This window comes from Camelus ferus, chromosome 22 (assembly GCF_009834535.1).
Source record: "Camelus ferus isolate YT-003-E chromosome 22, BCGSAC_Cfer_1.0, whole genome shotgun sequence".
Lineage (NCBI taxonomy): Eukaryota > Metazoa > Chordata > Mammalia > Artiodactyla > Camelidae > Camelus > Camelus ferus.
The window spans coordinates 1,496,252-1,523,817 of NC_045717.1; the positions used below are offsets into that span (position 1 = coordinate 1,496,252).

Below are 27,566 nucleotides of genomic sequence, written 5' to 3' on the forward strand. Positions count from 1 at the left end.
TCTCAAGAAGAAATAAGCAAGCAAACCTGCAGGTGTGTAGACTGTTTCTGGGAGGACGCGTAGGAGACCAGGGGCCCCTCTTACTCTTGGCATTGGAGGGAAACTGAGGCTTTGTTTTCCCTCGTGCCTCTGTGATTTCATCTGAGCTTTTTAATTTTTTATTTTACCAGGACCACTTACGACTTTTGTTACATATATACGTATACATATACATATACATAAATTAAGAAGTAAAGGATAAGCAGTTCAAAGATTGTAGTCACTTTGGTAAAACAAATCAGGTCATGAGTTTATGTTGAAGGCCTGGTGGTTTTATGATTTTCCTTTTCTTTGCTCCACCCAACTTGCCCTAGGTTCTTCCCGCAAAGAGATCACGAAGCACTGGGAATGGCTGGAAAATAACTTACTCCAGACACTGTCCATCTTTGACAATGAGGAAGATATCACCACCTTCGTCAAGGGCAAGATACACGTAAGGTTCACTTTCCGCTGCTGGTTCTCACTCCCTTCTGCCAGCAGCGTTCCCCTGTGTCATCTCCTGTAACCTTCAAGTAACGGGGTGTAGGTCTTTCCCCCCTTAAACAGAGGTGGAAGCAGTGTCTGATCCCGTTGTCCTGGTACTGAAAAGGGCAGCTGGACTCATTGCCCACATATAGGTCCACCTCCTGGCCAGCCACTGGAGTCTGGCTAAGCTTAGTGGGGACTTTCCAGTTCCTGCAAAGGGCCTTAGGGCAAAGGGGCAGATACACACCTCTGACGGCCGGTTCCTTGGCTAACAGGGGAAGTGGGAAGTGATAGGGGAGTTGGGGGTATATTTCTACTGTGAAACTCACATTTACTTCAAACTGCACAGACTCTTTGACCCAGCAGTTCCATCCCTTGGAATTTGCCCTGCAGTGTATGTGTATGTGAAGAATGACGTATGTGTCAGGATGTTCCCTGCAGCAGTGTCAGCAGAAAGACTGGAAGCGGTGCCTCCCAGGCCCGCCCTGAGAGGGGAAGCAGCTGTCCTCTCCTCTGCAGAAGGCGAATGGTCATACTTGCCTGCATAGCATTTATTCAGTACTTTCTGTATGAGTATAGTGCTGAGCACTTTATATTCAGGGGATTTTGGTAAACTTAATGGAATATTTTACAGCAATCAAAGTAATTATGAAGATTATAGCAGTGTGTAAAAATGGCGTGAGGGCTGTTTCATCTTTAGGGAATAATTGACATTATAATGAGCGTCTGTATGAGTGCATGTGTGTGTCTTTTTCTTTCTGTTGGATTATTGCCTTAGGCTAGATTGCTCAGAGTGCTCTTACTGGGTCAAAGTTTTATTGTGCAGACTTGCTTTGGACAAGCCCTTGTGACTTCTTTATGCCAGCACCTCCTAGACCCGGGCAGATGGCACCAAGAGCTCCTCAGCAGTCCCCTGTGCACCCTAGGGCTCAGGGGGGCCCTGTGTTGCCTTTCTAGCTCCAGGAAAACAGGCAAAGAGAGTAGAGGCAAGTCTTCACTCTCCTAACGAGCCAGCTGGAGTAACTAGTAACTGCAGCAGCGATGTTGCGGAATGTTTCCCTTATGCCAGGCCCAAACGGGCTAATCAGCAAGACAGAACAAAGTTCTAGGGGAGTCAAAGGAAAAATGAAAATTAGAAAATATTGAGAACTGAACGTTTTATGGAAATAACACTGTGTATCAGAATCTGTGGGCTAGAGGCTGCCAGGAGGCTGAGGAGAAGCAGTGGTCTGGACCACGACACTGCCTTGAATTACCTTAGTTTATTGAGTCATTGGTCTCCTGGAAAATCTGCCTGTACATTTTGAGCCAAGTGCACTAAGAACCTGTTTTACCCCAGGAGGGTTGGGGCTGGCTCTGTGGCCCAGGGTGATGTCTCTGGGCACCCTGAGCCCAGTGCAGATGCTTGCAAGACACAGCATAGATACGCCCTGAGCTGGGTGGGCCCTGCGGCTGGCTTGTGAGTTGGGGCAAGAGTTGGGGGCCTTCTGGTATGGGAAGGAGGAGGAGTGCCAAATAGAGAATTTCCTCCAAGACGTTGTCATGAGGAAAGCACTTCACAGCACAGTGCAACAGCAAGATCCCATTTGGCTAAACAGAGGGAAAGAGAAGACCATGTGTATCTTTTGAAAGATGCGTCAGTGCCTGCGTGTCTGGGAGGAAAGCAAGGTGGCTACAACTGCAGGGGAGATGGAGGTTCCCTTCTCGCTGAACTGAGAACTCACTGAACACTTTTCTACTATTTGCATTTTTTTTTTACCATATTATACTTTTCAGATTTGTACATTAAAATGTTTCTTTAAAAGCCCCTGCTCCTAGCCAGTGGTGGTAACAGCTCAGGGAGTTGGGGAACCTGCCTGGCACCTGTCCGACCATGTGCACCAGCCAGAGCAGGCGTCAGGGCCTACCTGCTCATGGCCCTTGGGCCAGCGTGCAAGCACCCTGGGTTGCACTGCCTGAGTTCCCTGGGGCTGTGGGAAGGAACCCTGGGGCCTACTGGGAACCAGTCCCCTTGTCCTCCCACAGGGAATCATTGCGGAAGAGAACAAGAACCTGCAGCCGCAGGGAGACGAGGACCCTGGGAAATTCAAGGAGGCGGAGCTGAAGATGCGGAAGCAGTTCGGGATGCCCGAGGGGGAGAAGCTGGTCAACTACTACTCCTGCAGCTACTGGAAGGGCCGAGTGCCCCGGCAGGGCTGGCTCTACCTCACCGTCAACCACCTGTGCTTCTACTCCTTCCTGCTGGGCAAGGAGGGTGAGTGCGGGGGTCTGGGACGCCCCCGTGCTCCCCCAGCCCCACCTCCTCGGTCCCTTCATCCACAGCTCCTCTGCCTCACCTCCAGAAAGTGTGGCCTCCTCAGACTGCCGGAGTTCCTGAGGGCTCTCCCTCTGCGGCCCCTGGACATTCTGTACCCCCACCCCCACCAGAGGGTCTCCCCATAACCCAGTGGCCCACCACTGGAGTACCCAGACTTGAACCAGGAGCACCTGGCTCTCCGGGGCTCCTATCCCGTCTCCATCAACCAGCATGGTCCTTCACATGGGGACTTTCTGCACAGGGCCTCCCCTCCTTCAAGTCACGTATGCCAGGGCACATGGTATCCCTGGGTGGCTCCAGATTACATGGTGCCTTGGACGTGGACCCCTGTAGCCAAATGCTGCAGGCCCCTCTGCAAGGGAAGCCCTGGCCTCTGGACACAAGGCAGACGCCCAGCCACTGCCTCTGCTACCACGTCTCCCCCGGAAGGAGCCCCCAGGACTTTAGTTGTTCTCAGTGTTGCCTTTCCTGGGCCCAGCGAGGCTGCCTCCCTGCCAGGCACGTCACAGCCTCCCCTGCCTTCCTCCTGCCCTTGCATCTTGTTGGGCAGGATCCGGCGCCCTCTCTGTGCTGATCAAGCCATGTTGCAACTTTTGTTCCCCTATCAGTGTGCTTCTACTCAGTGGGGCTTCTCAGGTCCAGGGTCTCAGCTGGCTCACTTCTGCTCTGTTCATGTCATCCTTCAGCTGTTGGGTGGGCAAGCGTTCACCCAGGAGATTCTCAGGGCTAGGCATTGGGTTGGCCCAGGGCGGTGTGGTCCCTCCTTGTGGGGCTCGTGTCGCAGTACCACCAGGCTCAGGCAGGGGGGCAGGCTGTGAATACTGCGTGGCTCCCCCCCGTTGGGTTCCGGGTACAGATGTGAGTCAGAAGCCTGTCCCGCCCAGCCCTCCAGCTGGTTAGACCTGGTGGTGTGTCTCTCCCCTCTGGTGTCCAGTGAGCCTGGTGGTGCAGTGGGTGGACGTCACTCGGCTGGAGAAGAACGCCACGCTCCTCTTCCCTGAGAGCATCCGCGTGGACACCCGGGACCAGGAGCTCTTCTTCTCCATGTTCCTCAACATCGGCGAGACGTTCAAGCTCATGGAGCAACTAGCCAACCTGGCCATGCGGCAGCTGCTGGACAGCGAGGGCTTCCTGGAGGACAAGGCGCCGCCCAGGCCCCCCCAGCCACACAGGAACATCTCGGCTCTGAAGCGGTGTGTTGTGCCTCCCCTGCCCCCAGCAGGGACCCGCCCTCCTCACACTTCCCAGGCTACCCTCGAGGGAAGAGGACTGGTAAAGGGTGGTCTCTGATAGTGGGGGGAGGGTCCCGAGAGATTCACAGAGGTGTTGTCCTAAAAACCCTACCGCTGATGTGGAGGGAGTTCTTACGTGACTTCTCGCAGCCCTGTGCTGGGAAGGTGCCTGCTGGCTCCTTGGTCTTAGACAGGAGCTGAGGCACAGAGAGGTAGAGTGACTTGCCCCGGACCCCCGTGCCTTAGCCGTAAGCCAGGGAGCGGGGCCATCAGAAGGCTTCACTGAGTACTTGCACAGAGTGCGCTGCCGCCATCCCACCATGACTGACAGCTCTTCCTGGGACCCCTCGGCCCTGGCCCCAGGCCCCCGGAGACTGCCCTGCGCAGGCCTGACTGTGGGAGCTGGTGGACAGAGCAGTGAATCGCTGGGGTCAGCCCCCCTGGAGCTGTTCTGTTTGCACTCCTCTGTTTGAGCTTCGTGGAAAACCGCGAGGCTGGTCAGGAGCTCAGAGGTGCCCTGAGCCCCGGGGTCCCATGGTCAGATTCACACCCATGTGCTCAGAGACTGTGCCCTAAGTCTAGACTCTTGGGTGCACCTTCAGAACCAGAATGCCATCCAAAGATGTCACTCTCCTGATGCGAGTGACGGGGGCTCTCAGAACCTTCCAGAAAGAAAATCAGCAGGGCTGGGACTTGACCGACTCTGGCGCCGTCCATCAAGGTGTGCCCGCAGGCCAGCTCAGGCCCTCGGTGGCCCCCAAGGGCTGGGCAGAGTTTATGAGCACAGGGTGTCCACAGGGGCCCAGAGCAGGCTGCCCGGCCCGCACCCCATGCAGCCATCTGACGGGCGAGCGTGTGTTTCTGTTAAGCAACCGCCCCCTGTGTTTTAGTCTTAACTCCACACCTGCCTGTCGGGAGGCCCTTGTCTGGGTTTCTGGGTGGGGCTGGGTCTTCCTGGTGAGAAGCAGCAGGGCGGGTGTGGGCACCCTCTGGGCACTGCCCACCCTCAGTACCAGGTGGGTGACATGTCACACTCGGTCAGCCTCCTGCAGCTGTAGTGTCCCTTGGGTGTGCTGCTGACTGGCTACACCTCCATGCGGCACGTGGGTGTCCACACTTCACTAGTTGGCCGTTTAATATGCATGTTTTATTGAAGTCTGAGCTCCCCGGGCACGACTTGCTCACAGGAGGTCCTCCAAGAGCCTGAACCAATGTGGAAACTGAGGGCATGGGGCCCCCTCGTGGGTGTGCTGGCCCCAACTCTTGTCGCCTTTCCTCCCACCCCCACCTTGGTTTCCCCAGAGACTTGGACGCTCGAGCCAAGAACGAGTGCTACTGCGCCACGTTCCGGCTGCCCAGGGACGAGCGCCTGGACGGCCACACGGGCTGCACCCTGTGGACCCCCTTCAACAAGCTGCACATCCCCGGCCAGATGTTCATCTCCAGCAACTACATCTGCTTCGCCAGCAAGGAGGAGGACGCCTGCCACCTCATCATACCCCTGCGTGAGGTGATCCCTAGGCCTGCGTCGGCTCTGCCCTGACTTGCAGGGCACCTGGCGAGGTCCCCAGCCCGCGCAGCCCCCTGGGGTTTGGTGACGGGCATACGGAGGGCACATGCCGGGTCAGCACCTCCCCAGGCACCCATCCTGTACGAAGCCCCACCAGGAGTGGGGTGCACTGGATGCCCCCTCAGGGGTCAGCTTGCCTAGTGGGGAGACAGGGGGGGGCTTTGGACTGCCAGCAGAGTTCACAGTGGGACATAAGGACACTGCAGGAAGCACCCGCCTCCCTGGTCAGAGCCCAGTGGCCTCCTGCAGGTGAGTGTCCCTTAGTCCTGCCTTCCTGGGCGTTGCAGTTGGACTTTGGCAAAGCCCTGTTTTGACTGAGCTTCGAGGTCTCTGACCCTAGCCCCACCATGTCGCTCTCGGAGGCCCCATCGCTGTTCCTCTCCTGACACCTGCCGTGAGTGTGATTCAGGCTCCAGCAGAATCATGGAAGTCAGCTCTCACCTGTTAGGGGTGGGGGCAGCTGTCCCCTGTCAGGAGTAGGGGTCCGTTCTCACTCACCAGGGGTGGGGGCAGCTGTCCCCTGTCAGGAGTAGGGGTCCGTTCTCACTCACCAGGGGTGGGGGCAGCTGTCCCCTGTCAGAGCAGGGGTCCGTTCTCACCTGTCAAGTAGAATGAGCTTTCCCCGGTCAGGTGTGGAGAGCAGCTCTCACTTGTCAGGTGTTTTTCTTCAGGTTTCTTGGGCTTCCGTGGTGGCTCTAGTAAACAAGGCCGTTTGTCCTGTGCTGCAGTAGAGGGCGGACAGTGAGGAAGAGCCTCCCTCGACCCCAGGCAGAACGCACTGAACCCGCAGTCAGGGTAGATCCCGGGCTCCCTTCCGCTTAACAGCCAAGCGGGGCAAACTGGCTGAGGGGCAGTGAGGTTCTTAAGTTATAACCCAAACCACAGTGCTTTCATTTTAGTTAAAACCCAGAGCAGTGTGATCTCCCTGGCGCTCGTACAGAACCCTCAAGCTGGGGGTGCGGCTGAGAACAGGTGTTGGGTAGTATGCTGCCTCGGTTTCCCCAAGGGACATCAGAGGCAAAGGGCTTAAAACAGCCCCAGCTCCAGGCTGAGGGGCTCAGAAGTGGCCCCTGACCCCACGCTGTCTTTTGGCGCTGGGCTTGACCAGGCCCTGAGGCCTGGGGGCTGGCTGTGGGGTCATCTTGGGCCCAGCCCCGTTCTTCTTGATGAGTCCTGACATTTCTGACAGCAGAGAACTCTGGCTGAGCCGGGAGGCAGGACCACCTTGCGCCCTCGGGATGGGGCTCTGCAGCTGGTCAGGGTGGAGGCCCCTGCCCTGCACTGACCGGTCCTCAGTGTCCCAGCTGGGGGGCTTCACAGGGGCTCCTCGCACAGAGCCAGCCACACTCGGGTGTCCACTGGGCTCTTGAATTTGCACTCCCAAACGTTCTCTCTTCATCCTCGCCTCCGGGAGCCACATCGCCTCCATTCACCTGCTCTGGTGAAAAGCGGGAGCCGTTCTTGACTGTGACCTGGCCGCATTCGCACGTCCTGACCACGGCACATCCTGCCCGTCCGCTTTCAGAGCACGCCCCTTCCTCTCCGCAGCCGCCACCTGGGACACCGCTGTCTGCTTGGGCTGGGTCCACACCGAAGGCTTTAGGGCCCTTCCTCCCCCAGCAGCCAGCATGATTTAAAGTTCTGCCCACCCTGTGTAGGCTGACCAGCGCCTTCTGTGGTTAGAGGAGCCCCCAGCTGCCTGCTGTGACCTGGGAGACCTTCCACCCCCACTCAGAGCTCGCCTGCACACATGCATGTGCACACGTGTGTGCCCACACTCACACACAAAAATACACCCCGTCCACCCCTGCCCACCTGCCCCAGGTTCTCCAGCCTTTCTTTGTCCATCAGGCCAGTCTGGCCCCTCAGGGTGGTTGCCGGCCTTCTCCCCAGCTCTTCATCTGGCTGTACCAGGTCTCAGCCCACTTGCTGCCTCCCCAGAGGTACCTTCAGCAAGAAACACCCAGGGGCCTCGCAGCTCGCCCTGTGGCCCCCACCACCCCAGGGGACCACGGCCACTAGCCTGCATGTCCACTCTCTCCCCCCAGCCCAGGCTGCAGGCTCTGCAGAGGCGCCCCCTGGAAGCCCTGCCCCGAAAGCGGGGCTGCTCACTGTGCTCTAGGGTGGGGCATCGCTGGCCATCTCGGGGAAGCGGAGCAGGGCCAGCAGCAGGCTCCGGCTTTGCATTCTGCATCCTGCATCCATCCTCATGACGGTCCTGCAGGGCCAGCGTGCTCACACCTGTCGACAGGTGAAAACACACGGCTCAGACATGCACCTAACCCACATAGCAGTGAGCGGCAGAGCCAGAGTGTGAACTGGCCAGGCCCAGAGAGCCTCTCGTCCGGTACCCACACCACGCACAGGAGAGGACGACCTGAGCCCGCCACGCGCTCACCTTCACAAAACCATCCAGCTTTGCGTCCCAAGACACAGACCCTCAAGTGGTGTTTTTGCTTTCTCAGGTTACCATTGTTGAAAAAGCTGACAGCTCCAGTGTCCTGCCCAGTCCTCTGTCCATCAGCACCAAGAGCAAAATGACCTTCCTGTTCGCCAACCTGAAAGACCGCGACTTCTTGGTTCAGAGGATCTCTGACTTCCTCCAGAAAACGCCCTCCAAGCAGCTGGGCAGCAGCAGAGCTGGGAGAAAAGCCAGCGCCGTGGACCCGGCCCTAGAGGTGAGAGGGCCCCTCGGAGCAGTGCCTGGGGGGAAGGGCCCGAAGAGCCCGGGCAGCCCTGTGGTGCCTGCCAGGGGCCTTAGGTGGGGAGGGTCGGGAAACCTAACCCAGCCTCAGTCTCAGGTGTCCCGGCCACACTGCGGTGCCCAGGTCACAGCCTCTCTACCCAACTGCCCTGCAGTCCTCCTGAGCATCCCCCACCTGCGTCAAGTCCCGTTCCACGTAAGAGGCCGTTGCTGGCTGGACCAGCCACCTGCATCTCTGTCCCTTATCAACTGCTGCTGCACCGATAGCCGCCCTCTTTAGGCCTGTCCAGCTTGGGTTTATTTGCCTGGCCCTTGTCTCATCAATGTCTCTTACAGAGAAAGTCTCCCTTTTGAACACTTAACTGCAATCTCTTTACTCACCAACAATGTTAACAATAATTCTTTAACATCAATTACTTGTATTTACGTTTCCCCAAATGCGGGGGGTAAGTTTTACAGTTTAGTCATTTGAATTGAGGCACACATAGGTCATATATACATTACGATTGGTTGATATAATTCCTTTTCATCCGTAGGTTTCTGTTCCCATCTCTCACTCTTTTCTTTCTTTTTTCTTGCAGTATTTTGTTGAAAGAGTTGGGTCGTTTGTGCTGTAGAGTTTCTCACAGTCTGGTATACGCTGATTGCATCCCCTGGAGGCATTTAATGGATTCTTTTGTCCCCTATTTCCTCTAAGTTGGTGCTTGAGTAGTGAAATCCGGATCAGATTTGGGCTCAGTTGTTTGAGCTTTGTGGGGACAGGTCCACTTGTACGTGGGACTGAGGTGCTGTGTGCTTCCAGGAGGCACACAGCGCCTGGTCATCTTGTTAGTGCTGCTGCCGGTCATTGACAGGCACTGCCTGGATGATGCGTTAGGTAGTTCACCAGGGACTGCAGGATGGTGGCTCTGTGATTCTATCAGTCCTTCTGTTCACGAGATGGAATATGTCCATATAGAGGAACTGACCCCATCAACTGTGTGGTTACCCTGAGGCACAGTTCAAATAGAAAAGGCAGAATAAATCTTTTGTTCTTTCCTTTTATTCACCAGTTGTTAAAATGGTGAGTTGGTTTTCTAGTATCCTCCAAATGTGACCAATTTGGTTTTTATGTTTATTTTTTAGTAAAATTAGGAACTTACAGATTTAAACAACTTTAGTCCGTGAGTTACTATTCTCATTCCGTCTGTGACCAGAAGGGACTTATTCAGGGTGGCATCTGAGTCCTTTCAACACGACCCTGGCTGTTTGATAACTCCCTTGCTGCTTGGTAGGACAAGACGTGCGCTATTATCAGTCCGGACTTGTGAAAACACTTCATGACTAGGAGAGTCCGTATAAAAATCCGCACATCTGGCTGCTGTAGGAGAGTCAGCAGCCCTGGCATTGTAAGGCCCACATTCCCCCTGGGTGGCGCTGGAGCCGAGTGCTGGCATGTACCCTCTGGCTCCCCAGAACCCAATCTTTAAAAGTAAAGGCCCATGAAAGCCTTAAAATTTTCCACCCCTGTAATCGACGCTCAGTAAACTATTAAGTAAACAAAGAATGGACGGGAAGGGAGTGGGCAGAATCAGTGAGCATTGGAGACATTAAGAAAGGTTTCCTGGAGGAGGTGGGGCTGAATCTGGGATTTCAAGAAAGAGTGAGGTTGGATTGGGTGAAAAGGGACATGAGCAGGAACATTGAGGCCCAGCACCACGAATGACAGGGCCTGACCAGCCAGAGTCAGCGCAGACCTTGGCCCCTTCTGAGCACCTGCCATTCATTCATCTAGCACACTTTTCATCACGTTCCTGATAGGTGCCAGGGACTCTTCTAGGCACTAGGAATTTAGAGCACATTGGACAAAATGCATGCTGTCTTAGTGCTTATGTTCTAGTGAGACAGACTATAAGCAAATAAACATCCAAGATGTCAGGTGGCAGCAAGGGCCACGGATAAAAATAAAGCAGGATGAAGGGACCAGGAGTGCCAGGGGTGGGGGAGCTCTGACCAAGTGGTCTTTGAGCAGGAACTTGAAAGAAGTAAGAGAACAAGCCATGAGGTATCTGGGGAAAGGGGGTTCGAGGCAGAGCGAATGGCAGGTGCCAAGGCCGGGAGGCAGGCCTGAGCCTGGCACAGGCTGCTGTGATGAGAGGAGATTAGAGGGCGCGGGAAGCGGGATCATGCGAAGCCGCAGCCCTTGTAAGCACGTTAGCTTTGACTCTTAGTGAGGTGGGAGCCGGTGCAGAGTTTTGACTGGAGGAGGAACACAATCTATTTCTGTTTTAATAGAATTACTCTGGGCAGCAGGTTGAGAATGGAATAGAGGGGCAGCTGTCCAATACAGGAGCCACACGTGGCTGTCGAGCGCTCGAAAGGCAGCCAGTCCACACTGCAATGTGCTGTAAGCGTAAACTGCACCCCAGAGGCGGAAGAATTAGTGTGAAAAGGAGAATATAAAACATCTTGATAATTTCTCTATTGGTTGATTTCATGTTGAAATGATCATTTTTTTTACTATATTAAATAAATATATTATTAAATTTAACGTCACAATTTCCTTTATGTGTTTTAATGTGGCTACTAGAAAATCTTTGATTACATATGTGGCTCTCATTGCATTTCTGTAGAACAGAGCTGGACTAGAGAGTGACAAGAATAGAAGCAGAGACGATTGGAAGGCTGTCACAATGACCAGGGCGCAGATGGTAGGACCTTGGTTGAGGGTGGTGGCAGTGGAGTTGGTGAGAAGTGGTCAGATTCGAGATACATGTATTTTTTTTTTATTGTGGTAAAATACATATAACATAAAATTTAACATCATAACCATTTTTAAGAGTATAGTTCAGTGGACAACACTGGTTGTCCAGCCGTCACCACCAGAGCTTTTTTCATCTTGGAAAACTGAAACTCTGTACTCATTAAATACTAACTCCCCATTCCCCACCCCCTAACCCCCACCCGCAGCCCTTGGCAGCCAACGTTCTGTTTTCCGTCTCTGTGAATTTGACTACTCTCAGCACCTCATGGAAGAGAAGTCATACGGTATTTATCCTTTTGCGCCTGGCTTCTTTCACTCAGCATAGTGTCCTTAGGGCTCATCTGCATGTAGAATGTGTCAGAATTTCCTTCCTTTTTAAGGCTGAATAATGTTCCATTGTGTGTACGTGTATATGTACACACCACATTTTGTTTAGCCATTCATCTTTTGATAGATACTTGGGCTGCTGTCACCTTTTGGCTGTTGTGAATAATGCTGCTATAAACATGGGTGTACAAATGTCTCTTCAAGACCCTGCTTTCACTTATTTTGGGGATATACCCAGCCATGGTATTGCTGGGTCAAAGGGTAGATCAGTGTCTGATATCTGCTGGATGGTCTTCCACAGTGGCTAGACCGCTACACGTTCCCGTCGGCAGTGCAGAAGGGTTCCTTTCTCGCCATCCACACCAGCACTGCTGCTGTGGTTTTTCATAATGACGTTCTGGTGGATACGAAATGGTGCCTCATTGTGGTTTTGTTTGCATTTCCCCAGTGATTAGTGGCATCGAGGGTCTTTTCATGTCCTGTTGGCCTTTTGTGTATCTTCTTTGGAGAAATGTCTGTTCAGGTCCTTTGTCTATTTTTTTAATCAGGTTGTTTTTGCTGTCAGGTTGGAGAAGTTCTGGATATTAACCTCTTATCAGATACATGGTTTGTAAGTGTTTTCTCCCACTCTGTGGATTGCCTTCTCACTCTGATGACTGTGTCCTTTGAAGCACATAAGTTTTTGATTTTTATGTAGTCAAGTTTGTTTTTCTTTCATGGCACTTTTGATTTCGTATCCAAGAAATAATTGCCAATCCAGCGTCATAGCTTTTCCTCTTTGTTTTGTTCTAAGAGTTTTACAGCTTTAACTGTTACATTTAGGTCTTGACTCCATTTTGAGTTAATTTTGTACATGGTATGAGACAGGCATCCAGCCTCATCATTTTACAAGTGGATATTGAGCTTTTCCAACACCAATTGTTATAAAAACTGTTTCCCACTGGATGGTCTTGGCATCCTTGTCAGAAACCGGTTGAACCCATACTCAAGGGTCTGTCCCGGGCTCTCGTCCTGTCCCGCTGGCCTGCATCCCCGTGCCAGCGTTGTGCTGCCTCAGCACTGTGGCGTTACAGTGAGTACATTTTTTAATTGGGTAATTCAAGAACCCCGACTTTATTCTATTTCTGGGATTGTTTTGGCTGTTTGGGGTCCCTTGAGATTCCATATGAATCTTAGGTAGATTTTTGTATTTCTGCAGAAGTCATTTGACAGCAATGGCACTGAATCTGCAGATCACTTTAGGTAATATTGACGTCTTAACGGTACTAAGTTTTCCAGTCCATGAACACAAGATTTCTTTCCATTTATTTGCACCTTTAATTTCTTGCGTCGGCGTTTTCTAGTTTCCAGCATACAAGTCTTTCACCTGCTTAGTTAAGTTTAGCCTCAAGCATTTTATTCTATTCGATCTTGTAAATAAAATCATTCTCTTAATTTGCTTTTAGGATTGTTCATTGTTAGTGTGCAGGATAGAGTCTGAAGGAAGATCTGAGAGAACTGATGGATTAGATGGAGGGTATGGGAGAAAGAGAGGGGTTTACAAAAACCTGTCGTTTTTGGCCTGAGGAACTTAGAAAATAGAACTGCCATTTAATGACACGAGGAAGAGCAGGTTTTGAAAGAGAAAGAGTTGGAAAGAATTCAGTTTGGATTTGAGGTCACGTATCATAAAAAGTAAGAACTGACTGCTGGAGATGGCAAGTGGAGGTCACGGCCTTGGCAAGGGTTGTTCAGTGGAAGGACAGGAAGAAAAGCCTGGTGGAGAGGCCTTCAACTGGGACAAGGTGGTGGTTATTAGGGTAGCTTTTCAAATCTTACCGAATTTTCCATAAAAATGCACAGAGCAACCTTAGGAGTAAAAGTTAAAAGCCCACAGACAGCATCTTCAGCTAAGCCAGATGAAAGGGTATCCCACAAACCACAGGCCACAGACAGGTGGGACCAGACCACCAGCTGCAGCCCTACACTGCAGGTCCAGCGTCCGCAGCCGTGCCGAGGTCATGGAGGGAAGAGAAAAAGGGTTCTGACAGTCCTAAGAGCCAGAGTACCCAGAAATCACCAGAAATACCCCGACACGTACGCTGTCCTCAAAAGACTTCTCACTGAACAGAGACCTCAGCACGTGACTGAGAAACCACCAGTGAAACTGGGAGCACATTTCTCAGAATCCAGTTTATAAATGAGTTAACAACACAAAACATGGGAGTCCCCTGACAGCCTGAGGGAAGATCAGAGGACGCTGGGGCAGACCTGAAACACCCAAGGGAAACTCCCTTCCAGGGGAAAGAGCCCTCCCTGAGAAAAAAAGAGCTGCGACTGAGCAGGGCGGGAACCTTGGGGGGTGAAGAGGCGAAGCTTCTGACGCTGGAGGAGGCGGATCAGGAAGTCCTGGAGGGGGCTCCACAGGGAGATGCAGCAGCAGACAGACCCCCCCCCCAAACTGTGCAGTGCAGACAGCCGCCCCGTGCATACAGCATCCTCCTGAACGTACAGAAGTCACGTCATGCAGACACGACAGCGGGAGGTTCTGATCGCACCCTATGCAAAGAGGAAAACGGGCCAGAAAACCCTCCACAGACAGACAGTGCACCAGGATGGCGTCCCCCCAAAGCAGATGAAAACTGTACCCTAATATTCCAAAATGATCTAAAAAAACAATTAGAACAGTGATAGAAACTACTAAAAAATGATGTAAATACAAAATTTTTAGAAAGCTCAGGAACAAAGTGACTAGTCAACAGAAAAAAATGTGAAAAGAGAGTTGACAGAAGTCAGGAAAGAATTAGAAAAAAATGCAGAAATATTTCAGAAACAAACATGTAAGCAAGAGCACAAGAATGAACAGACCCCACAGAAATTCCATTAAGGGAAACAAGGAGGAGATTTGGGGTGGGAGTGGTGGGCAAGAGGGGAGTCCAATAAGAGAGATGAAAAATAGTCAGGAAGTGATAAGGAAGCCAGGCAGAGAAGGCCCAGCTTGTGTATGACGTAGGTCCCCAAGAAAGAGGAACACAGCCATGGGGTAACAACGGATGGCAACCACAATTTGAGAAGAGTCTTCTGAATGTAAAAGAAGACGTGCACCTGCCTGGTGGGAGGGCATGTTGGGCGCCTGGGAAAATCAGCACAGAGTGTTAGCTACTGAGACGTACTCTAGTAAAAACGATTGGACTTTAAAGATTAAAAAAAATTCTTTGGGGCAGCCAGTCAAAAAAAGGCCCAGTCATTTATGAAGGGATGACATTCAGAGAGGCATCAGACTTTCTGATGGCAACACTTGGTGCAAACAGAGTAACATTTTTAAGATATATGGTAAAGAAGCTGTGACCCCAGGATTTTCTGTCTGGCAAACTGACGTTCCAGTGTGAGGGCCTCAGGCCGTGAGGAGCGTGCAGGGACTCAGGGCAGCTGCCAGCTTTCTCAGACAACCATGGAGGGACTGGAGAGGCTCTACCAGGTCTGGGGGAGCACTGAACGTATTTAACTGTAGAAATAAGGTGACAGCAGGGTTACGGGTGACAAGTCATGTGTAACTGTGCATGCTCTGAGCAGGGGGAGAGCATGGTGACAACATGAGACGAGAAGGTACGGAAGGTGGGGTAGGCTCGCTGACCGCCCTGTTAGCTGAGGGCAAAAAGGTACCCCTTTAAGTTGCATGTTAGCGGGGGAGGGGAGGGGGTAAGGGCGGGGCTGCTTGTGAACTTCAGTGCTGCCCATGGGAGGGGATCTGTTGTCCAAAAAGAGGGGGCCCAGGGTACTAGATAAAGACACTATATAAAAGTAACTTAGAACATAAACATACACTTTCTGACCCTTAACCGAGGAAAAAACGTGAGAAGGGGAAAGGATACACCTGAGTTTAAGCCACTCTTTCACGAAATTGTGTAAAAAGGCTCACAGGGGTCCCTTTGGGGGTGACTTTGTCACTGGAGTGTGGCGTGGTCACTCTGAAGTGCGTGCGTCTGAGGCGTACAGCTCAGTGCTCTTCCACAGGGCGAGCACGGCGTGTGAGCGCCGTCCGCTGCAGAACAGGGAGGTCTTGTAGGGGCTACTGCGTGAGTCTGTGCTGATGGCAGTGAGTCCAGTGGAGGGGGGCAGCTGCCAGAAGAAAGTCCGAGAGGCGAGGGAGGCGGGATCTTGGGCGAGCCTGGAGGGAGGGTTGGGCCCGGCGTGCACGGCCGCAGATGCGGGAGGGTGAGCCGGTGGGGGTGGCTGTGGACGGCCCTCAGCTCCTGCTTCCGCTTGCTGGGACCTGGACTAGGAAAATGTGGCGTTCCCAGGCAGCATGGGCCCCGGGAGCTCACCATCACCCCACCCGTCTCACCTGTCTCACCTGTCTGACATGAAGGGCGGTTTATTCCTTGAGGTCACATCCTCAAGTCAGCCTCCTTTCCGGCACTGAGGGTTTTGACTGTCTGCCGTGCTATGCAGCCTCCAAGTCCATCTGTGTCCTGGTCCCTGTGGGGAACCTCGGGCCAGAAGCAGAATCTCTACACCAGAGTTCCGTCGGTCGAGACTGGGGCGGGCCCCTAGATTAGGGCAGTTTGTAATGAAAATGTATTTCAGTCGATCTGAAATCCATTTTGAAAACCCCAGCCTGGCACAAAGGGGTGGGACTGGATGAGAACCTAGCAGAGTCTCTTTTTTTTTCCTGTTGTCTCTTTTTATTAAAAGTGCTTTTACTGAGGTAAAATTGACATACAGTATGTTGTGCCTATGGAAAGAGTACAGTTTGATGAGTCAACAGGGATTCCCTGTGAAGCCCTCATAGCCGGGCTGTGGGAACACAGAGAAGGTGGAGTGCTGGGGGGTGTGCCCAGCACCCCTGCCCTTCCCCGGATAGGACCGCAGCCAGTGGGATCAGAGCTGACAGGCACGAGGGTAGAAACCCTGCTCGGGCTGGAGCACTCAGAGGGGAGCCCCCTGGCTCACGAAGCCGAGAAGTGCACGCAGTCAGTGGCCTGTCGTCAGAGCTGGCCTCTCTCCACTAGACCTGGCTTGCGTCCAGGAGAGCGTCATCGCCGGGGCATGTGTGGCACCAGGATGGTGGCAGCAGCCCCTGCATCCTCCTTGAGTCATCCTGACATTCCGTGCAGAGTGGCCGACACCATCACCCCAGGCCTCAGCAGACCCCACAAAGTGTGAGGCCAAGAGTGGAGAGAGACGTGATGTGCCCCCAGATAAAAACGGGGAGCTGCGCAGGCAGAAGGGGAAGTAGATCCCAGGGAGCCGGTGACCAGTGTTCCCCCGAGAGCAGCGCTGTTCCCGCCCTTGGGCCCTTGGGGAGGGGCTGAGAGCAGAGCAGGGTGGGCGCTGACTCACCTGGCCCCGGGCCGGGGCACAGGCTCCCTGCACAGGCCGTTGCCCACGGCGGCGAGCTCACCTTGAAGTCAGGTGCCGGCAGGCAGAACACAGTCCACAGGCGGGGGCCAGATATATGCCGTCACCCACAGTGTTCCTGAAGGGTCACAGATGCCAGGCTGGGTGAGGGCTGGGGGCAGGGCTTCCAGAAAGCCAGGGGAAGAGCCTCTAGGGCTGAGGCTAGCTGTAAGGCTGTTAGGGCTTCCTTGTAGACCTTTGCCCCTGAGGCAAGTGCCAGCACCATTTTGCCCCTAGATGCGCTCCCAGAACCACCCAGCATCCTTGTCTCTTGCCCCGTGGCCCTCTGTGCCATGGGAAAGCAGCTTCCCAGGTTCCTGCACTGGGGAGGGGCCTGCAGCACACGTGGTCCGTGGGCAGGGCCCCTCCGCACACACCCATCCTAGGTCTGTGTCTTTTATCTTCGCCTCCCGAAGCCCCAGCAGCCTGCTGGGAGCGTGGCAGACGGTTGAGGAGAAACCCGGTCTAGGGCTGCTCGAGTGGCCGGAGCAAAGAGGTGGGGTGGCTGAGAGGTGTGTGGCTGCTGTGGACCACACCACGCACCAGGCACGTGGGCCACAGGGAGGAAGGCGGACATGCGGGGAGGCTTGAGGGAGGGCCTGGGAGCCCCTTCTTCAAGGGGCCCTTGAGAGCACAGTGGACAGGTAGCCTGCGGAGCAGAGGACAGGAGAGAGGACTCCTTCCCTCACTCAGCAGTCACTGGGGGCACCGGCAGGAGGAGTGGCCTCAGGACTGTCGATCTGGAAAGGGCGGGGCAGGCTGTCGGCTGGGGACCTGCTGGGTGAGCAGACCCCGATGTCGCCCCAGCCTCTGCTCCGCTTTCTCCACACGGCTCTGCACTTGGGCTCCTGAGGGGGCCCCACAGCTCCTTCCCAGCAGCCCCAGCCTGAGCCCATCACTGGGCAGGCCCGTGGGGCCGCACTACAGCGGCTTGCGGTCTGAGGATGTCCCAAAACTCAGTCAAAGCTGACACCACCAGCAGCTGTCTCTACAGGGGTTGGCAGGGTCTGCACCCTAGAGGCTGGAGGAGAGAAGGTGCCCCAGGGAGCACCCGCCAGCGCTGCCAGTCAAGTCCTTGTAGGGGACAGAGTTCAGGAGGGGACGCATGGAGCTGTCTCCTTGGGGTTTCTTCTCTCCTGGCCCTGACCTCACAGAGAGAGGGCCTGACAGGGCAGGCACAGACCCCATCCCTGTAAGACACCAGCCAGTGTGCTGGCCTTGGTGAAGGAGGGTGGGTGTCCACTGGACAGCGAGGAGACGGGGCTGGGCTGCAGCACGCCACCCCACAGGCAGCGGTCCCACACTGTGACCGATGAACCCCTCATTCTGGGCAGCTCGCTCACTCGGCGTCTTCTCTCCCCTGTTGTGTTTCCCAGTCTCCCCCAGCTTCTCAGGATGTGTCAGAGCAGCCCGCCAGCCCGACCTCTCCCCTCGATGGCCACCAGAGCTCCCGCGCACAGGATGCTCCAACCGCTTCCCAGGGCCTGCTCAAACTCTTCCAGAGAAACGCGCCCGTGGAGGACCTGGGAGCCAAGGGGGTACGCCCAGACTTGGGGCTCCACCCCGACGCAGGCCCAGGCCTGGGGGGGGTCGGGGTCAGGGCCAGGCTGCGGCCCTTGGGTGACGATGGGCAGCACGCAGGGCCTCCCTGCCTGGCCTGTTCAGTAGTGCTGGTCACGGGCTCCAGCCTCTGCAAGGAGTCCCATGTCCCCCACACCTGAGGGGTGTGGTGTGTGCAGCCCAGCCTGGGCTCATGGGTTTTTCGCCACAAGCCCTTGGAGGAGAGGCAGAGGCCCCGACACCCGGCGTCGGCACCCCGGGTCACACCCACAGAGCCCCCGTTTGCTGCTCCCCCAGGCCAAGGAGAAGATGAAGGAGGAGTCTTGGAACATCCACTTCTTTGAGTATGGGCGCGGCATGTGCATGTACCGCACGGCCAGGACACGGGAGCTGGTGCTGAAGGGCATCCCCGAGAGCCTCCGCGGGGAGCTGTGGCTCCTCTTCTCTGGTGAGCTGCCCCGGCCTCCAGCTGGGAGCCTGGCTGGCCCTCCTGCCATGGCCAGGCAGGAGCTGTCAGCCTTTACAGGGAGGAAATGGGGCTCCAGCTGTGACAGGGCTTGTTTGGGCCCACGCCAGGAGGGGTGTCCCGGGGAGCAGACACCAAGGGCGTGGCACTGTCACCGTCGCCGGGCAGCGCCCTCCCACCCTCAGGAGGAGGCCTGCTCCCCTTGGGACAGGCTCTGACAGCATTCACGCCCTTGGCTGCTCGGAGGGTTTCAGGAGGGGGGCACGTCAGCTGCTCATACTTGGGTGGAGTGACTCCCAGGACAGTCACCAGGGAAACTGCCTGGCACCTTGTCACTTGGCCCCAAAGTGCCGCTTCTCTGCGGTGCATTGACGTCTCCACCCTGCCGTCATCGCCCTCAAAGTCCCGCGAGGGCAGTGAGTGAGAAACAGCTACCAGCTGTGTCTCCACAGGGGCCTGGAACGAGATGGTGACTCACCCCGGCTACTACGCTGAGCTGGTGGAGAAGTCCACGGGGAAGTACAGCCTGGCCACGGAGGAGATCGAGCGGGACCTGCACCGCTCCATGCCTGAGCACCCCGCCTTCCAGAACGAGCTCGGGATCGCCGCGCTCCGGCGGGTGCTGACTGCCTACGCATTCCGAAACCCCACCATCGGCTACTGCCAGGTACACGGGGCTTAGCGGGGTCCAGAGGCAGCATCTCCCACCAGAGACGCGCAGAAGCAGCTCCCCCGGCCCTGGGTCTGAATGATGGCCTCACACACCTGAGCTGTGCCCTGCTCCCCAGGAACGTCCCGACCACAGAAAAAGATGAAGTTACAAGCAACGTTAATTGCTCACCTCATCCCCGTGCCACATACTAAGTTGTCATCTATGTGCTTCTGGTCTAGGTCCTGAGGCATTTCATTGTGTTGTGCGTGGTAAAATACATGCAGCCTAAAACTTAGCATCTTAATCATGTTAAGTGTGCAGTTCAGTAGCACCAGGCGTGTCATTGCACCGCCATCCCCACCGTCCATCTCCAGAACCCTTTTCATCTTTCAAAACAGAAATTGTACCCATTCAACAGCTCCTCTGGTTACCCGTGGCAACCACCGTTATCCTTTCTGTCTCTGTGGTTTTGACTGCTCTAAGGACCTCATAAAAGTGGAATCATGCAGCATTTATCTTTTTTGTGACTGGCTTCTTTCATTGGCATAATGTCCTCAAGCCTCATCCATGTTGTAGCCTGTGTCAAAATGTCCTTCCTTTTATGGCTGAATAATATTCCATTGTATGTATACACCACGTTTTGTTTAGCCATTCATCAATGGCCACAGGTTGCTTCCACATTTTGGCTGTTGTGACTAACACTGCTGTGAGCATGGGTGTACAAAATCTGTTCCAAACCCTGTTTTCAGTTCTTTTGGGCGTATACCCAAAAGTGGAATTGCTGGATCATATGGTAATTTATATTTAATTTTTTGAGGAATTATCAACATTTTCCACAAGAGCTGTACCATTTTACATTTCCACCCGCAATGCGTAAGAGTTCTGATTTCTCCCCACCCTCACCAGCATTTTTTATTTTCTGTTTTTTTGATGATCACCCGAATGGTATGAGATGGCATCTCGTTGTGGTTTTGATTTGTGTTTCTGGGGGCATTTGATTTTAAATCTAGTGGGCATTTTCCTGGCCAGGTCAGATGATTGTCTGTTTCCCTTTGACTGTGTCTGGAGTTCAGGGAAATCACCATCTGTAGGACAAATTACCAGTGTGTGGAAAATCAGTGTGCTGGCTGTAAATAATTTTTAAGATAATTTGCCACCATTGAAGCTTTTTCTTACAAGCCTTGGTATCAGCCCAGGCTGTGCGTGATCCCTGGTTGGCCATGGCCTCCCTGCAGCGTGTGGCCGCCACCTGCAGCTGCGCACACATCCTCCTGGCCCTCGGCCACACCTGTGTCGCCAGACACCACTTAAAAGAAGTGCCTCGCCTTCTCGGGCGTCTGCGTGCCTGCCAGCCCAATTTGCAGAACCTGGCTGACCGTTTTGGTCAAATTGATTTCCTGCAAATTGCCTCTTGGCAGGTTGCCTGGAGTTGGACCGGGCAGTTTTTGTCGCCAGGCTTGCTTGTAGCGCAAGGCTGCACGGGCCCCTTGGGAAGGGACAGCTCCTCTCACCGTCTCTGTGCCCACAGGCCATGAACATCGTCACCTCGGTGCTCCTGCTCTATGGCAGCGAGGAGGAGGCCTTCTGGCTGCTGGTGGCCCTCTGTGAGCGGATGCTGCCCGACTACTACAACACCAGGGTGGTGGGTGAGTGCCTGAGGCCGGCGGCCCCCCCTGGGGGCAGCGGGCCTCCCTGGGCCCGGCCTGCGCTGGGCATGCCCCGCAGGAGAGCGCCTGGAGGCCCCGCAGCCTTGTTGCGGGTGGCAGACAGCCACGGTCCCCACCCTGCAGGCCGTGGAACTGGACCTCACACGGCCAGAAAGTGGAGAGCCAGACACAGGCCTCTGCCAGCCTGCCCAGACTTGATGCTGGTTCCCTGGGAGTTGCTGCCAGCGAGAGGGGATGGTACACATTCAGCAGTTTTCACAAGTTAGCTTGGGGCCTAAATTCACAGCCACCTAATTCTCCTTAAACATTTTTTTTAAACAGGGTTTTTTTGTGTGGGGGAGAAGGTAATTAAGTTTATTTACTTATTTATTTATTTATTTATTTATTTTTTTTTTTTGATGGCAGTACTGGGGATTGAACCCAGGACCTTGTGCATGCTAGGCATGCACTCTACCACTGAGCTATACCCTCCCCGCTCTTGAAACATTTTTATTGTAGAAAATTTCCAACATCACAGCTAGAACATGCAGTACACCCCTATATCAACTGTTAAGAACTTACGGCAAGTTGAACCTGTGTTGTTAGATGGAAATACATTTGGAACATTTGATTACATATACAGTTACGTCTGTTAGTGTAAAATGTCCTTCCCCTACAGTTTTTTTGGGGGGTTTCTACTCTTGGGGTCCTTTGGAATTACATCTATTCACAAACTTCAGGTCAGGGCACATACAAGCTACTGATGCCACTGTTTACTTCTGATGCCCTAGAGAGACATGTGTATGTCCCAGAAAGAAAACCCAAGTATAGTGGAAGAAATCGTTCTTTTCACACAATGGTTTGGAAACTGTAAAAAGGAAACTTACAGGGTTTTTTTCTTTCTTGTTTTCTCCACCCCACCTGCCCCCTCCAGCCCTCCGTTGTAAGCAGAGCTGACCGGGGACAGGGTCAACTTCCTGCACCCTCAGACCCTGGGCTCCCACACGAGAGCCTGCCTGAGCCAAGGGTGTGAGTTCACCATTCAGACTCCTTCGTCCTCTCCGTAGGGGCCCTGGTGGACCAAGGCATCTTTGAAGAGCTCACAAGAGACTTTCTGCCCCAGCTCTCCGAGAAGATGCAGGACCTGGGGGTGATTTCCAGCATCTCACTCTCCTGGTTCCTGACCCTCTTCCTCAGTGTCATGCCCTTCGAGAGTGCCGTGGTCATTGTTGACTGCTTCTTCTACGAGGGCATCAAGGTGATCCTGCAGGTGGCCTTGGCTGTCCTGGATGCCAACATGGAGCAGCTGCTGGGCTGCAGCGACGAGGGCGAGGCCATGACCGTTCTGGGCAGGTAACCGAGCCGGCCTCCTTCCTCCTGCAGGGGAGCTGGCCAACGCTCCCACGGACGGCAGGGCCTGACCCCACCCCACGCATTCCTCAGTCAGCATCCTGGGACTGTGCCCACCAGGTGCCCAGAAAGGGCTAGACCTGGGGACACACCAGGGGGCAGGAGAGAGCCTCCTTCCTGGTAGGCACTGGAGTGGTAGCAAGTGCTAGGAGAACAGGTCTGGGCCAGAGCACACGGGCCTGGAGGGCCTGGTGGGCAGGAGGTGACTGGGACAGCAGGGCCTCCCGCCTCTAGTGAAGGCCGGTGTCTGTTATCCCACAGAACAGTCTGGCCGTGCCTTCCCCAGCTCAGCAGCATTGCTCCCTAGATGGGGGGCCTGTGCTGGGCTTGCTGTAGCAGCTGCGTGATACCCAGACAACCACACCTAAGCCCGGGGCCATCCTGTCTGCCTCCTCCTTCCTCAGTCCCACAGCCCATCCTCAGACTCTCTCTGAAATCCAGCCCCTTCCCTCAGCACCCTCAGCCTCAGAGCAGGTCTGTGACACCCCTGCCCTGGGCCCCAGGCCTGCTTTCTCACGGTTTTCCTCACCCGCCAGCATCTCAAGGGTCTTTCTGATCAGAATCTGACCGTGTTCCTCCCTTGGGACATGAGGACTCCCTGTGCCACTGGTGGTTCTCTGAGCAGAGGATCTGAGTCCCCCAGCCTGGCCTTCAAGGCCCTTACATCCAGGCGCCCTACCAGGGGGTCCTCCCTCTGGCCCAGGCCCTGAGCTCTGTAGTCCTGCTAGCGCATGTGCATGTATTTGCCCAGTCTGGAATGCCCAGCCACCCGGCACAGCCAGGGACGCTGCCCCCTGTCTCCTGAGCCAGCCCAGTGCTTGCTGACCAGGAACCTACAAAGGTCTTCAGCTGGCAGAGTTGCTGCCTCCCTGCTGTGGACTTTACTAGCTCTCTGTCCTCAGTGATGACAAGACACTGCCTGTGGCCAGAGTCTGCAAGCGTTTTCATGCCCGCGTCCTACACCAGGCAGATGGGGCCCCTCCTCAGGAGCAAGGCCTGACCTGGGAGGGGACCGGGGCCAGGGGGTATCGGGGCACCAACCACTGTCTCCCACCTGGGTGTCAAGCCCAGCCAGAGAGCCTGGGAGAACGTGGGGTCGTGGCTGGGCTGGTCCAGCCAAAGTCAGGCCCTGTCCTGAGGCTGTGCTCCCACAAACACCCCCACAGCTGGGCTTCTCCCTCGCCTTCCTCCTGGGACACTCCTTTGGTCCCCGATTCTCCTGGCCAGGGCAGGGAGTCCTCACAGCCCCAGTGTCCCACCAGGTGAAGGGAGTGTGTCATCTGTCCAGCTGGGACAGACCTGGTGTGGTGGGGTCTGGGCCTATAAAGGATCCCCACCTAGGGGCCCCCCGAGGGTAGCCTGGCTTCCTCAGAGTTAGTGCTGAAGCCTCTTAGGGGGCAGGGCCTTCTCTCCACTGCCTTCAGGGGGCACCCCTGGTTTGCTAGGGCACCCCTCTCCCCTCTTCGCTGCAGTCAGTGGCTCACACCCCGCCCTCCTGAGGATGTCCAGCCCTCAGCAAGCTCGCTCGTTAATTGGGAGTCTAGGCAAATTAGGTCCCTCCGCATCGTTCAGCTGTGGGTAAGACACCTACGTCGCCTGTGGGTGGCCTAGACTTCTGTCCTTTAATCCTTACAGATACCTGGACAACGTTGTCAACAAGCAGAGTGTTTCTCCCCCTATCCCACACCTCCATGCCCTGCTGACCAGTGGCGATGCCCCTCCTGAAGAGGTGGACATCTTCGACCTCCTGAAGGTGTCGTATGAGGTCAGGACTTACCAGGGCTGTTTGGCCAGGCGCGCCATCGGCCGTGTGGGTGCAGGTGGCCGTGGTGGGGGGCTGTCCTCTGCGCTGTGGTCCCATCTTACCTCACTGAATCACTTCTGGTGGTAGAAATTCAGCAGCCTGAGAGCCGAGGACATTGAGCAGATGCGGTTTAAGCAGAGGCTGAAGGTGATCCAGTCCTTGGAGGATACGGCCAAGAGGAGCGTGGTAGGGATGGGCCGGGGCCCCGGGGTGCAGCTGGGGCTGGGGCCAGGGTGGCGACCCAAGCGGGCTGCTCCTGCTGTGCTGTCTTCAGACCTCTCTGCATGGGGAGGGGTGCAGAGCCCCCAGCACTGCCTTGTGTGGGACTAGAGTCCAGGAGTGCAGGTACAAAGTTGGGGGAGTGGGGAGAGGCCTGGTCACTATTGCCTGCTCTTAGATTGGTCACAGGGAAGCTGCTCAGATGCCCCGAGGCCTAAAAGCCAAGCACGATCCTGCTCTGGGCTGAGCCCTAGTGCCTGGCTTTGCCCCTGCCCCTGGGTAGCAGCACTCAGGCACCCAGCCCTCTGTCCACCCAGCCCACCAACCTCTGCTGCAAGGCTTCACCCTCCCGACTCCATAGGAAGAAGTTACTGGGAAGTTCTGGGATGCCTTCCAGAGAGCTGGTGCTGGGGTCTTTTCAGGGATCCAGATAGCATCTCTAGGTCACCGCCCCGCACCCTGTGTCCCTGACTAGTTCAGGACAGAGAAGTCCCCGTGTGCCCACCAGGAAGGAGCTCAGGGAGTGTGAACGGAGTGTCAGGGTGGGTGATGTAGGGTAAACGTGTGAACCACGCCTTCTTCCCTGAGTGGACCACTCTCGCGTGATCAGCCAGCTGGCGGCACCAAGAGGGTGGTTTGTATCTTTGCCCTCATCCTTGTGGGGATTTTCTCAAAGAACAGGAACTTGAGAATCCATCAGTACATCATGTTTCTCTTTCCTTCTAGGTCCGAGCTATACCTGGAGACATTGGTTTCTCAATTGAAGAGCTGGAGGACCTTTACATGGTGTTTAAGGTGACAACCAAGAGCAAGGGCAGGGCCAGTAGGACCCCATCCTAGTCCCCTAAATATATTCTCAGCACAGCAGCCTCCTGCCAGGAGAGCACTAGATTTAAAAGCATCCTTTGATGCAGTGACCACAAACCTCACATGGTAGATTTAGTCCTCCTTGGAGTTTAGGCCGACACTCGTTTAAGGGGAAGAAAATCCACTCAAGTAAACTTATACAAGAAGGAATGTATTGGTTCATGTAACTGAAAAGTGTAGGAATATACAGCTTCAGGCATGGCTGGATCCAGGTGTTCCAACATGCCGTCAGGCTCCCCTATCTCAGGTATCATCTAGACTGCCCTTCCTACAGCGTGGCAAGAGAGATTGTCAGCAGCTCCAGGGCCATCCAGTCCTCCCAATAACCAAATGAAAAGAGAATTTTTCTTTCCAAATGGTCTTAGCAAAAAGCCCAGGGGTTGATTGTTGGACTGACTCAGGTTAGGTGCTTTAGGAGGCTGTTTTCTGCTGACCCAAAACTGGGCCATGTGCCCACCCTATGACTTGAGGTGAGACAGGAGGGGTTCTCCAAGAAAAGTTCAGGTGCTGTTGACAGGAGGAGGGGAAAAGGGAGGAAGAGCAGGCAGAAGCAACCTCATCTACACTGTCTTTCTGCTCTCGTCAGGTCCCATCTGCCCCTCCGGCTGCCTCTGGTTCAGCCCCTAAGGTGGCCACCCTGCTGTGGCCTCAGGGTCAGAGCAGTCGAGCCAGCACCTGGCTGTGACCTCCCCTGCTGTGGGCCCTCTCACCCGCTGTGGCTCGCTGTGGCTCGCTGTGGCTGGCGGCCCTCGGGCTCTGTCTCAACTCCCATGTCTGTAAACAAGGGCTGATGGTACCAGTGCAGGAGGTTCTGTGAGATGCTGTCTGGGCCAGTGCTTGATGTCCGAGACTGTGCCAACTCAGACGGAGGAGGGGGGTGGACACACCCACCAGCCTGCTGATCCTGAGCACCCAGGGGCCAGGAGGCCAGGCTGTCTCACCGGGCTGTGCCCCCTGCAGGCCAAGCACCTGGCGAGCCAGTACTGGGGACGCAGCCGCCCAACAGCGGCGCGTCGGGACCCCAGCCTGCCCTACCTGGAGCAGTACCGCATTGACGCAAACCAGTTCCGGGAGCTCTTCGCCAGCCTGACGCCCTGGGCCTGCGGCTCCCACACAGCCGTGCTGGCGGGGCGCATGTTTCGGCTCCTGGACGAAAATAAGGACTCGCTGATCAACTTCAAGGAGTTCGTGACAGGGATGAGTGAGTGGCTCTGGGCCTGCAGGCGCCCGTCCATGCCCGTGCCCTTTCTGAAGAAGCTGACTGACTCCCTGGATGCCAGGCTATCCAGCCTTCCCCCCTGCAGCAAGCCGAGGGCAGCCCGGGGCCCCTGACCCTTGATAAAGGAAGGGCAGTCTTCCCAGTGGAGACACGTGGAGGTCCAGTGGGAGCCCCCCCTTCCCTCCCTCAGATCGGGGCTGCTAGAGGTGGGTCTGCAGGCCCCAGAGAAGGGAAGGTGGGAGGCCTGGTGCCCACTCCCAGTGGCCTCTCCAGGAGGGAGTCAGGCAGTGAGGAGGGTCCCACCAGAACCCACTGGAAGGAGAGGAATTCAACTGTGGCCTGGCCGTGGGACGCGTGAGCATGCCTCCTCGCTGGCCTTCCTCCACAGGTGGCATGTACCACGGGGACCTGACAGAGAAGCTCAAGGTGCTCTACAAACTGCACTTGCCTCCAGGTGAGAGCCTCCCCTCCCCATCCCCAGCAAGGGCTCCTCATGTCCAGAGCTGGGGCTGCAGCGTGCCATGGTGCAGGCACAGGCTTCCTGGGGGTGCTGGGCCTCGGGGCTCTCCGGTCCTGACGGAGAGCAGGGAGCAGCTGGAGGGCCGGGGCAGAGGCCCAGCCCAGTCTTGGTCTGAGAGCAGGGCCATGACCTGGGAGGGGGTGTGTGGGCGTCTCAGGGAGGACCCCGCCCACGGGCAAGGGTGCAGATGGAGCCGGGGACCGCTGGACTGCAAATCCATGAGGCAGGTCACAGGAGTGGAGATTCAGGTTTTGAAGCTAAGACCCCTTGTGTTCATTAGCTGGTCCTTAAGTCTCTCAAGGGTTCCTGCTTATCACCAGACGGGCAGCCGGGAGGCAGTGCCCAGGCCCAAGGGGCGGCCAGGGAGCCCTGTCGTGTGGCTGCTCCCCGCTGGCTTCGCTGTCCGTGCCTGCGCCTGCTGGGACAC

General features: G+C 55.4%; 1 protein-coding gene across 4 annotated transcripts in view; it reads left to right on the plus strand.

Moving 5' to 3' along the window:
- TBC1D9B (TBC1 domain family member 9B) overlaps positions 1–27,566 on the plus strand; it is a 40,542-nt gene that overhangs the window by 6,053 nt on the left and 6,923 nt on the right. For all 4 annotated transcript variants that reach the window (XM_032464884.1, XM_032464881.1, XM_032464882.1 and 1 more), the window contains exons 3-17: positions 354–472; positions 2,530–2,758; positions 3,756–4,014; positions 5,356–5,563; positions 8,089–8,301; positions 18,153–18,314; positions 18,634–18,784; positions 19,255–19,469; positions 20,983–21,100; positions 22,168–22,453; positions 24,146–24,275; positions 24,402–24,500; positions 25,260–25,328; positions 26,361–26,601; positions 27,008–27,073. In XM_032464884.1, coding sequence (XP_032320775.1) covers positions 354–472; positions 2,530–2,758; positions 3,756–4,014; positions 5,356–5,563; positions 8,089–8,301; positions 18,153–18,314; positions 18,634–18,784; positions 19,255–19,469; positions 20,983–21,100; positions 22,168–22,453; positions 24,146–24,275; positions 24,402–24,500; positions 25,260–25,328; positions 26,361–26,601; positions 27,008–27,073 — 2,565 coding nt within the window. The remainder of the gene's footprint in view (positions 1–353; positions 473–2,529; positions 2,759–3,755; positions 4,015–5,355; positions 5,564–8,088; positions 8,302–18,152; positions 18,315–18,633; positions 18,785–19,254; positions 19,470–20,982; positions 21,101–22,167; positions 22,454–24,145; positions 24,276–24,401; positions 24,501–25,259; positions 25,329–26,360; positions 26,602–27,007; positions 27,074–27,566) is intronic.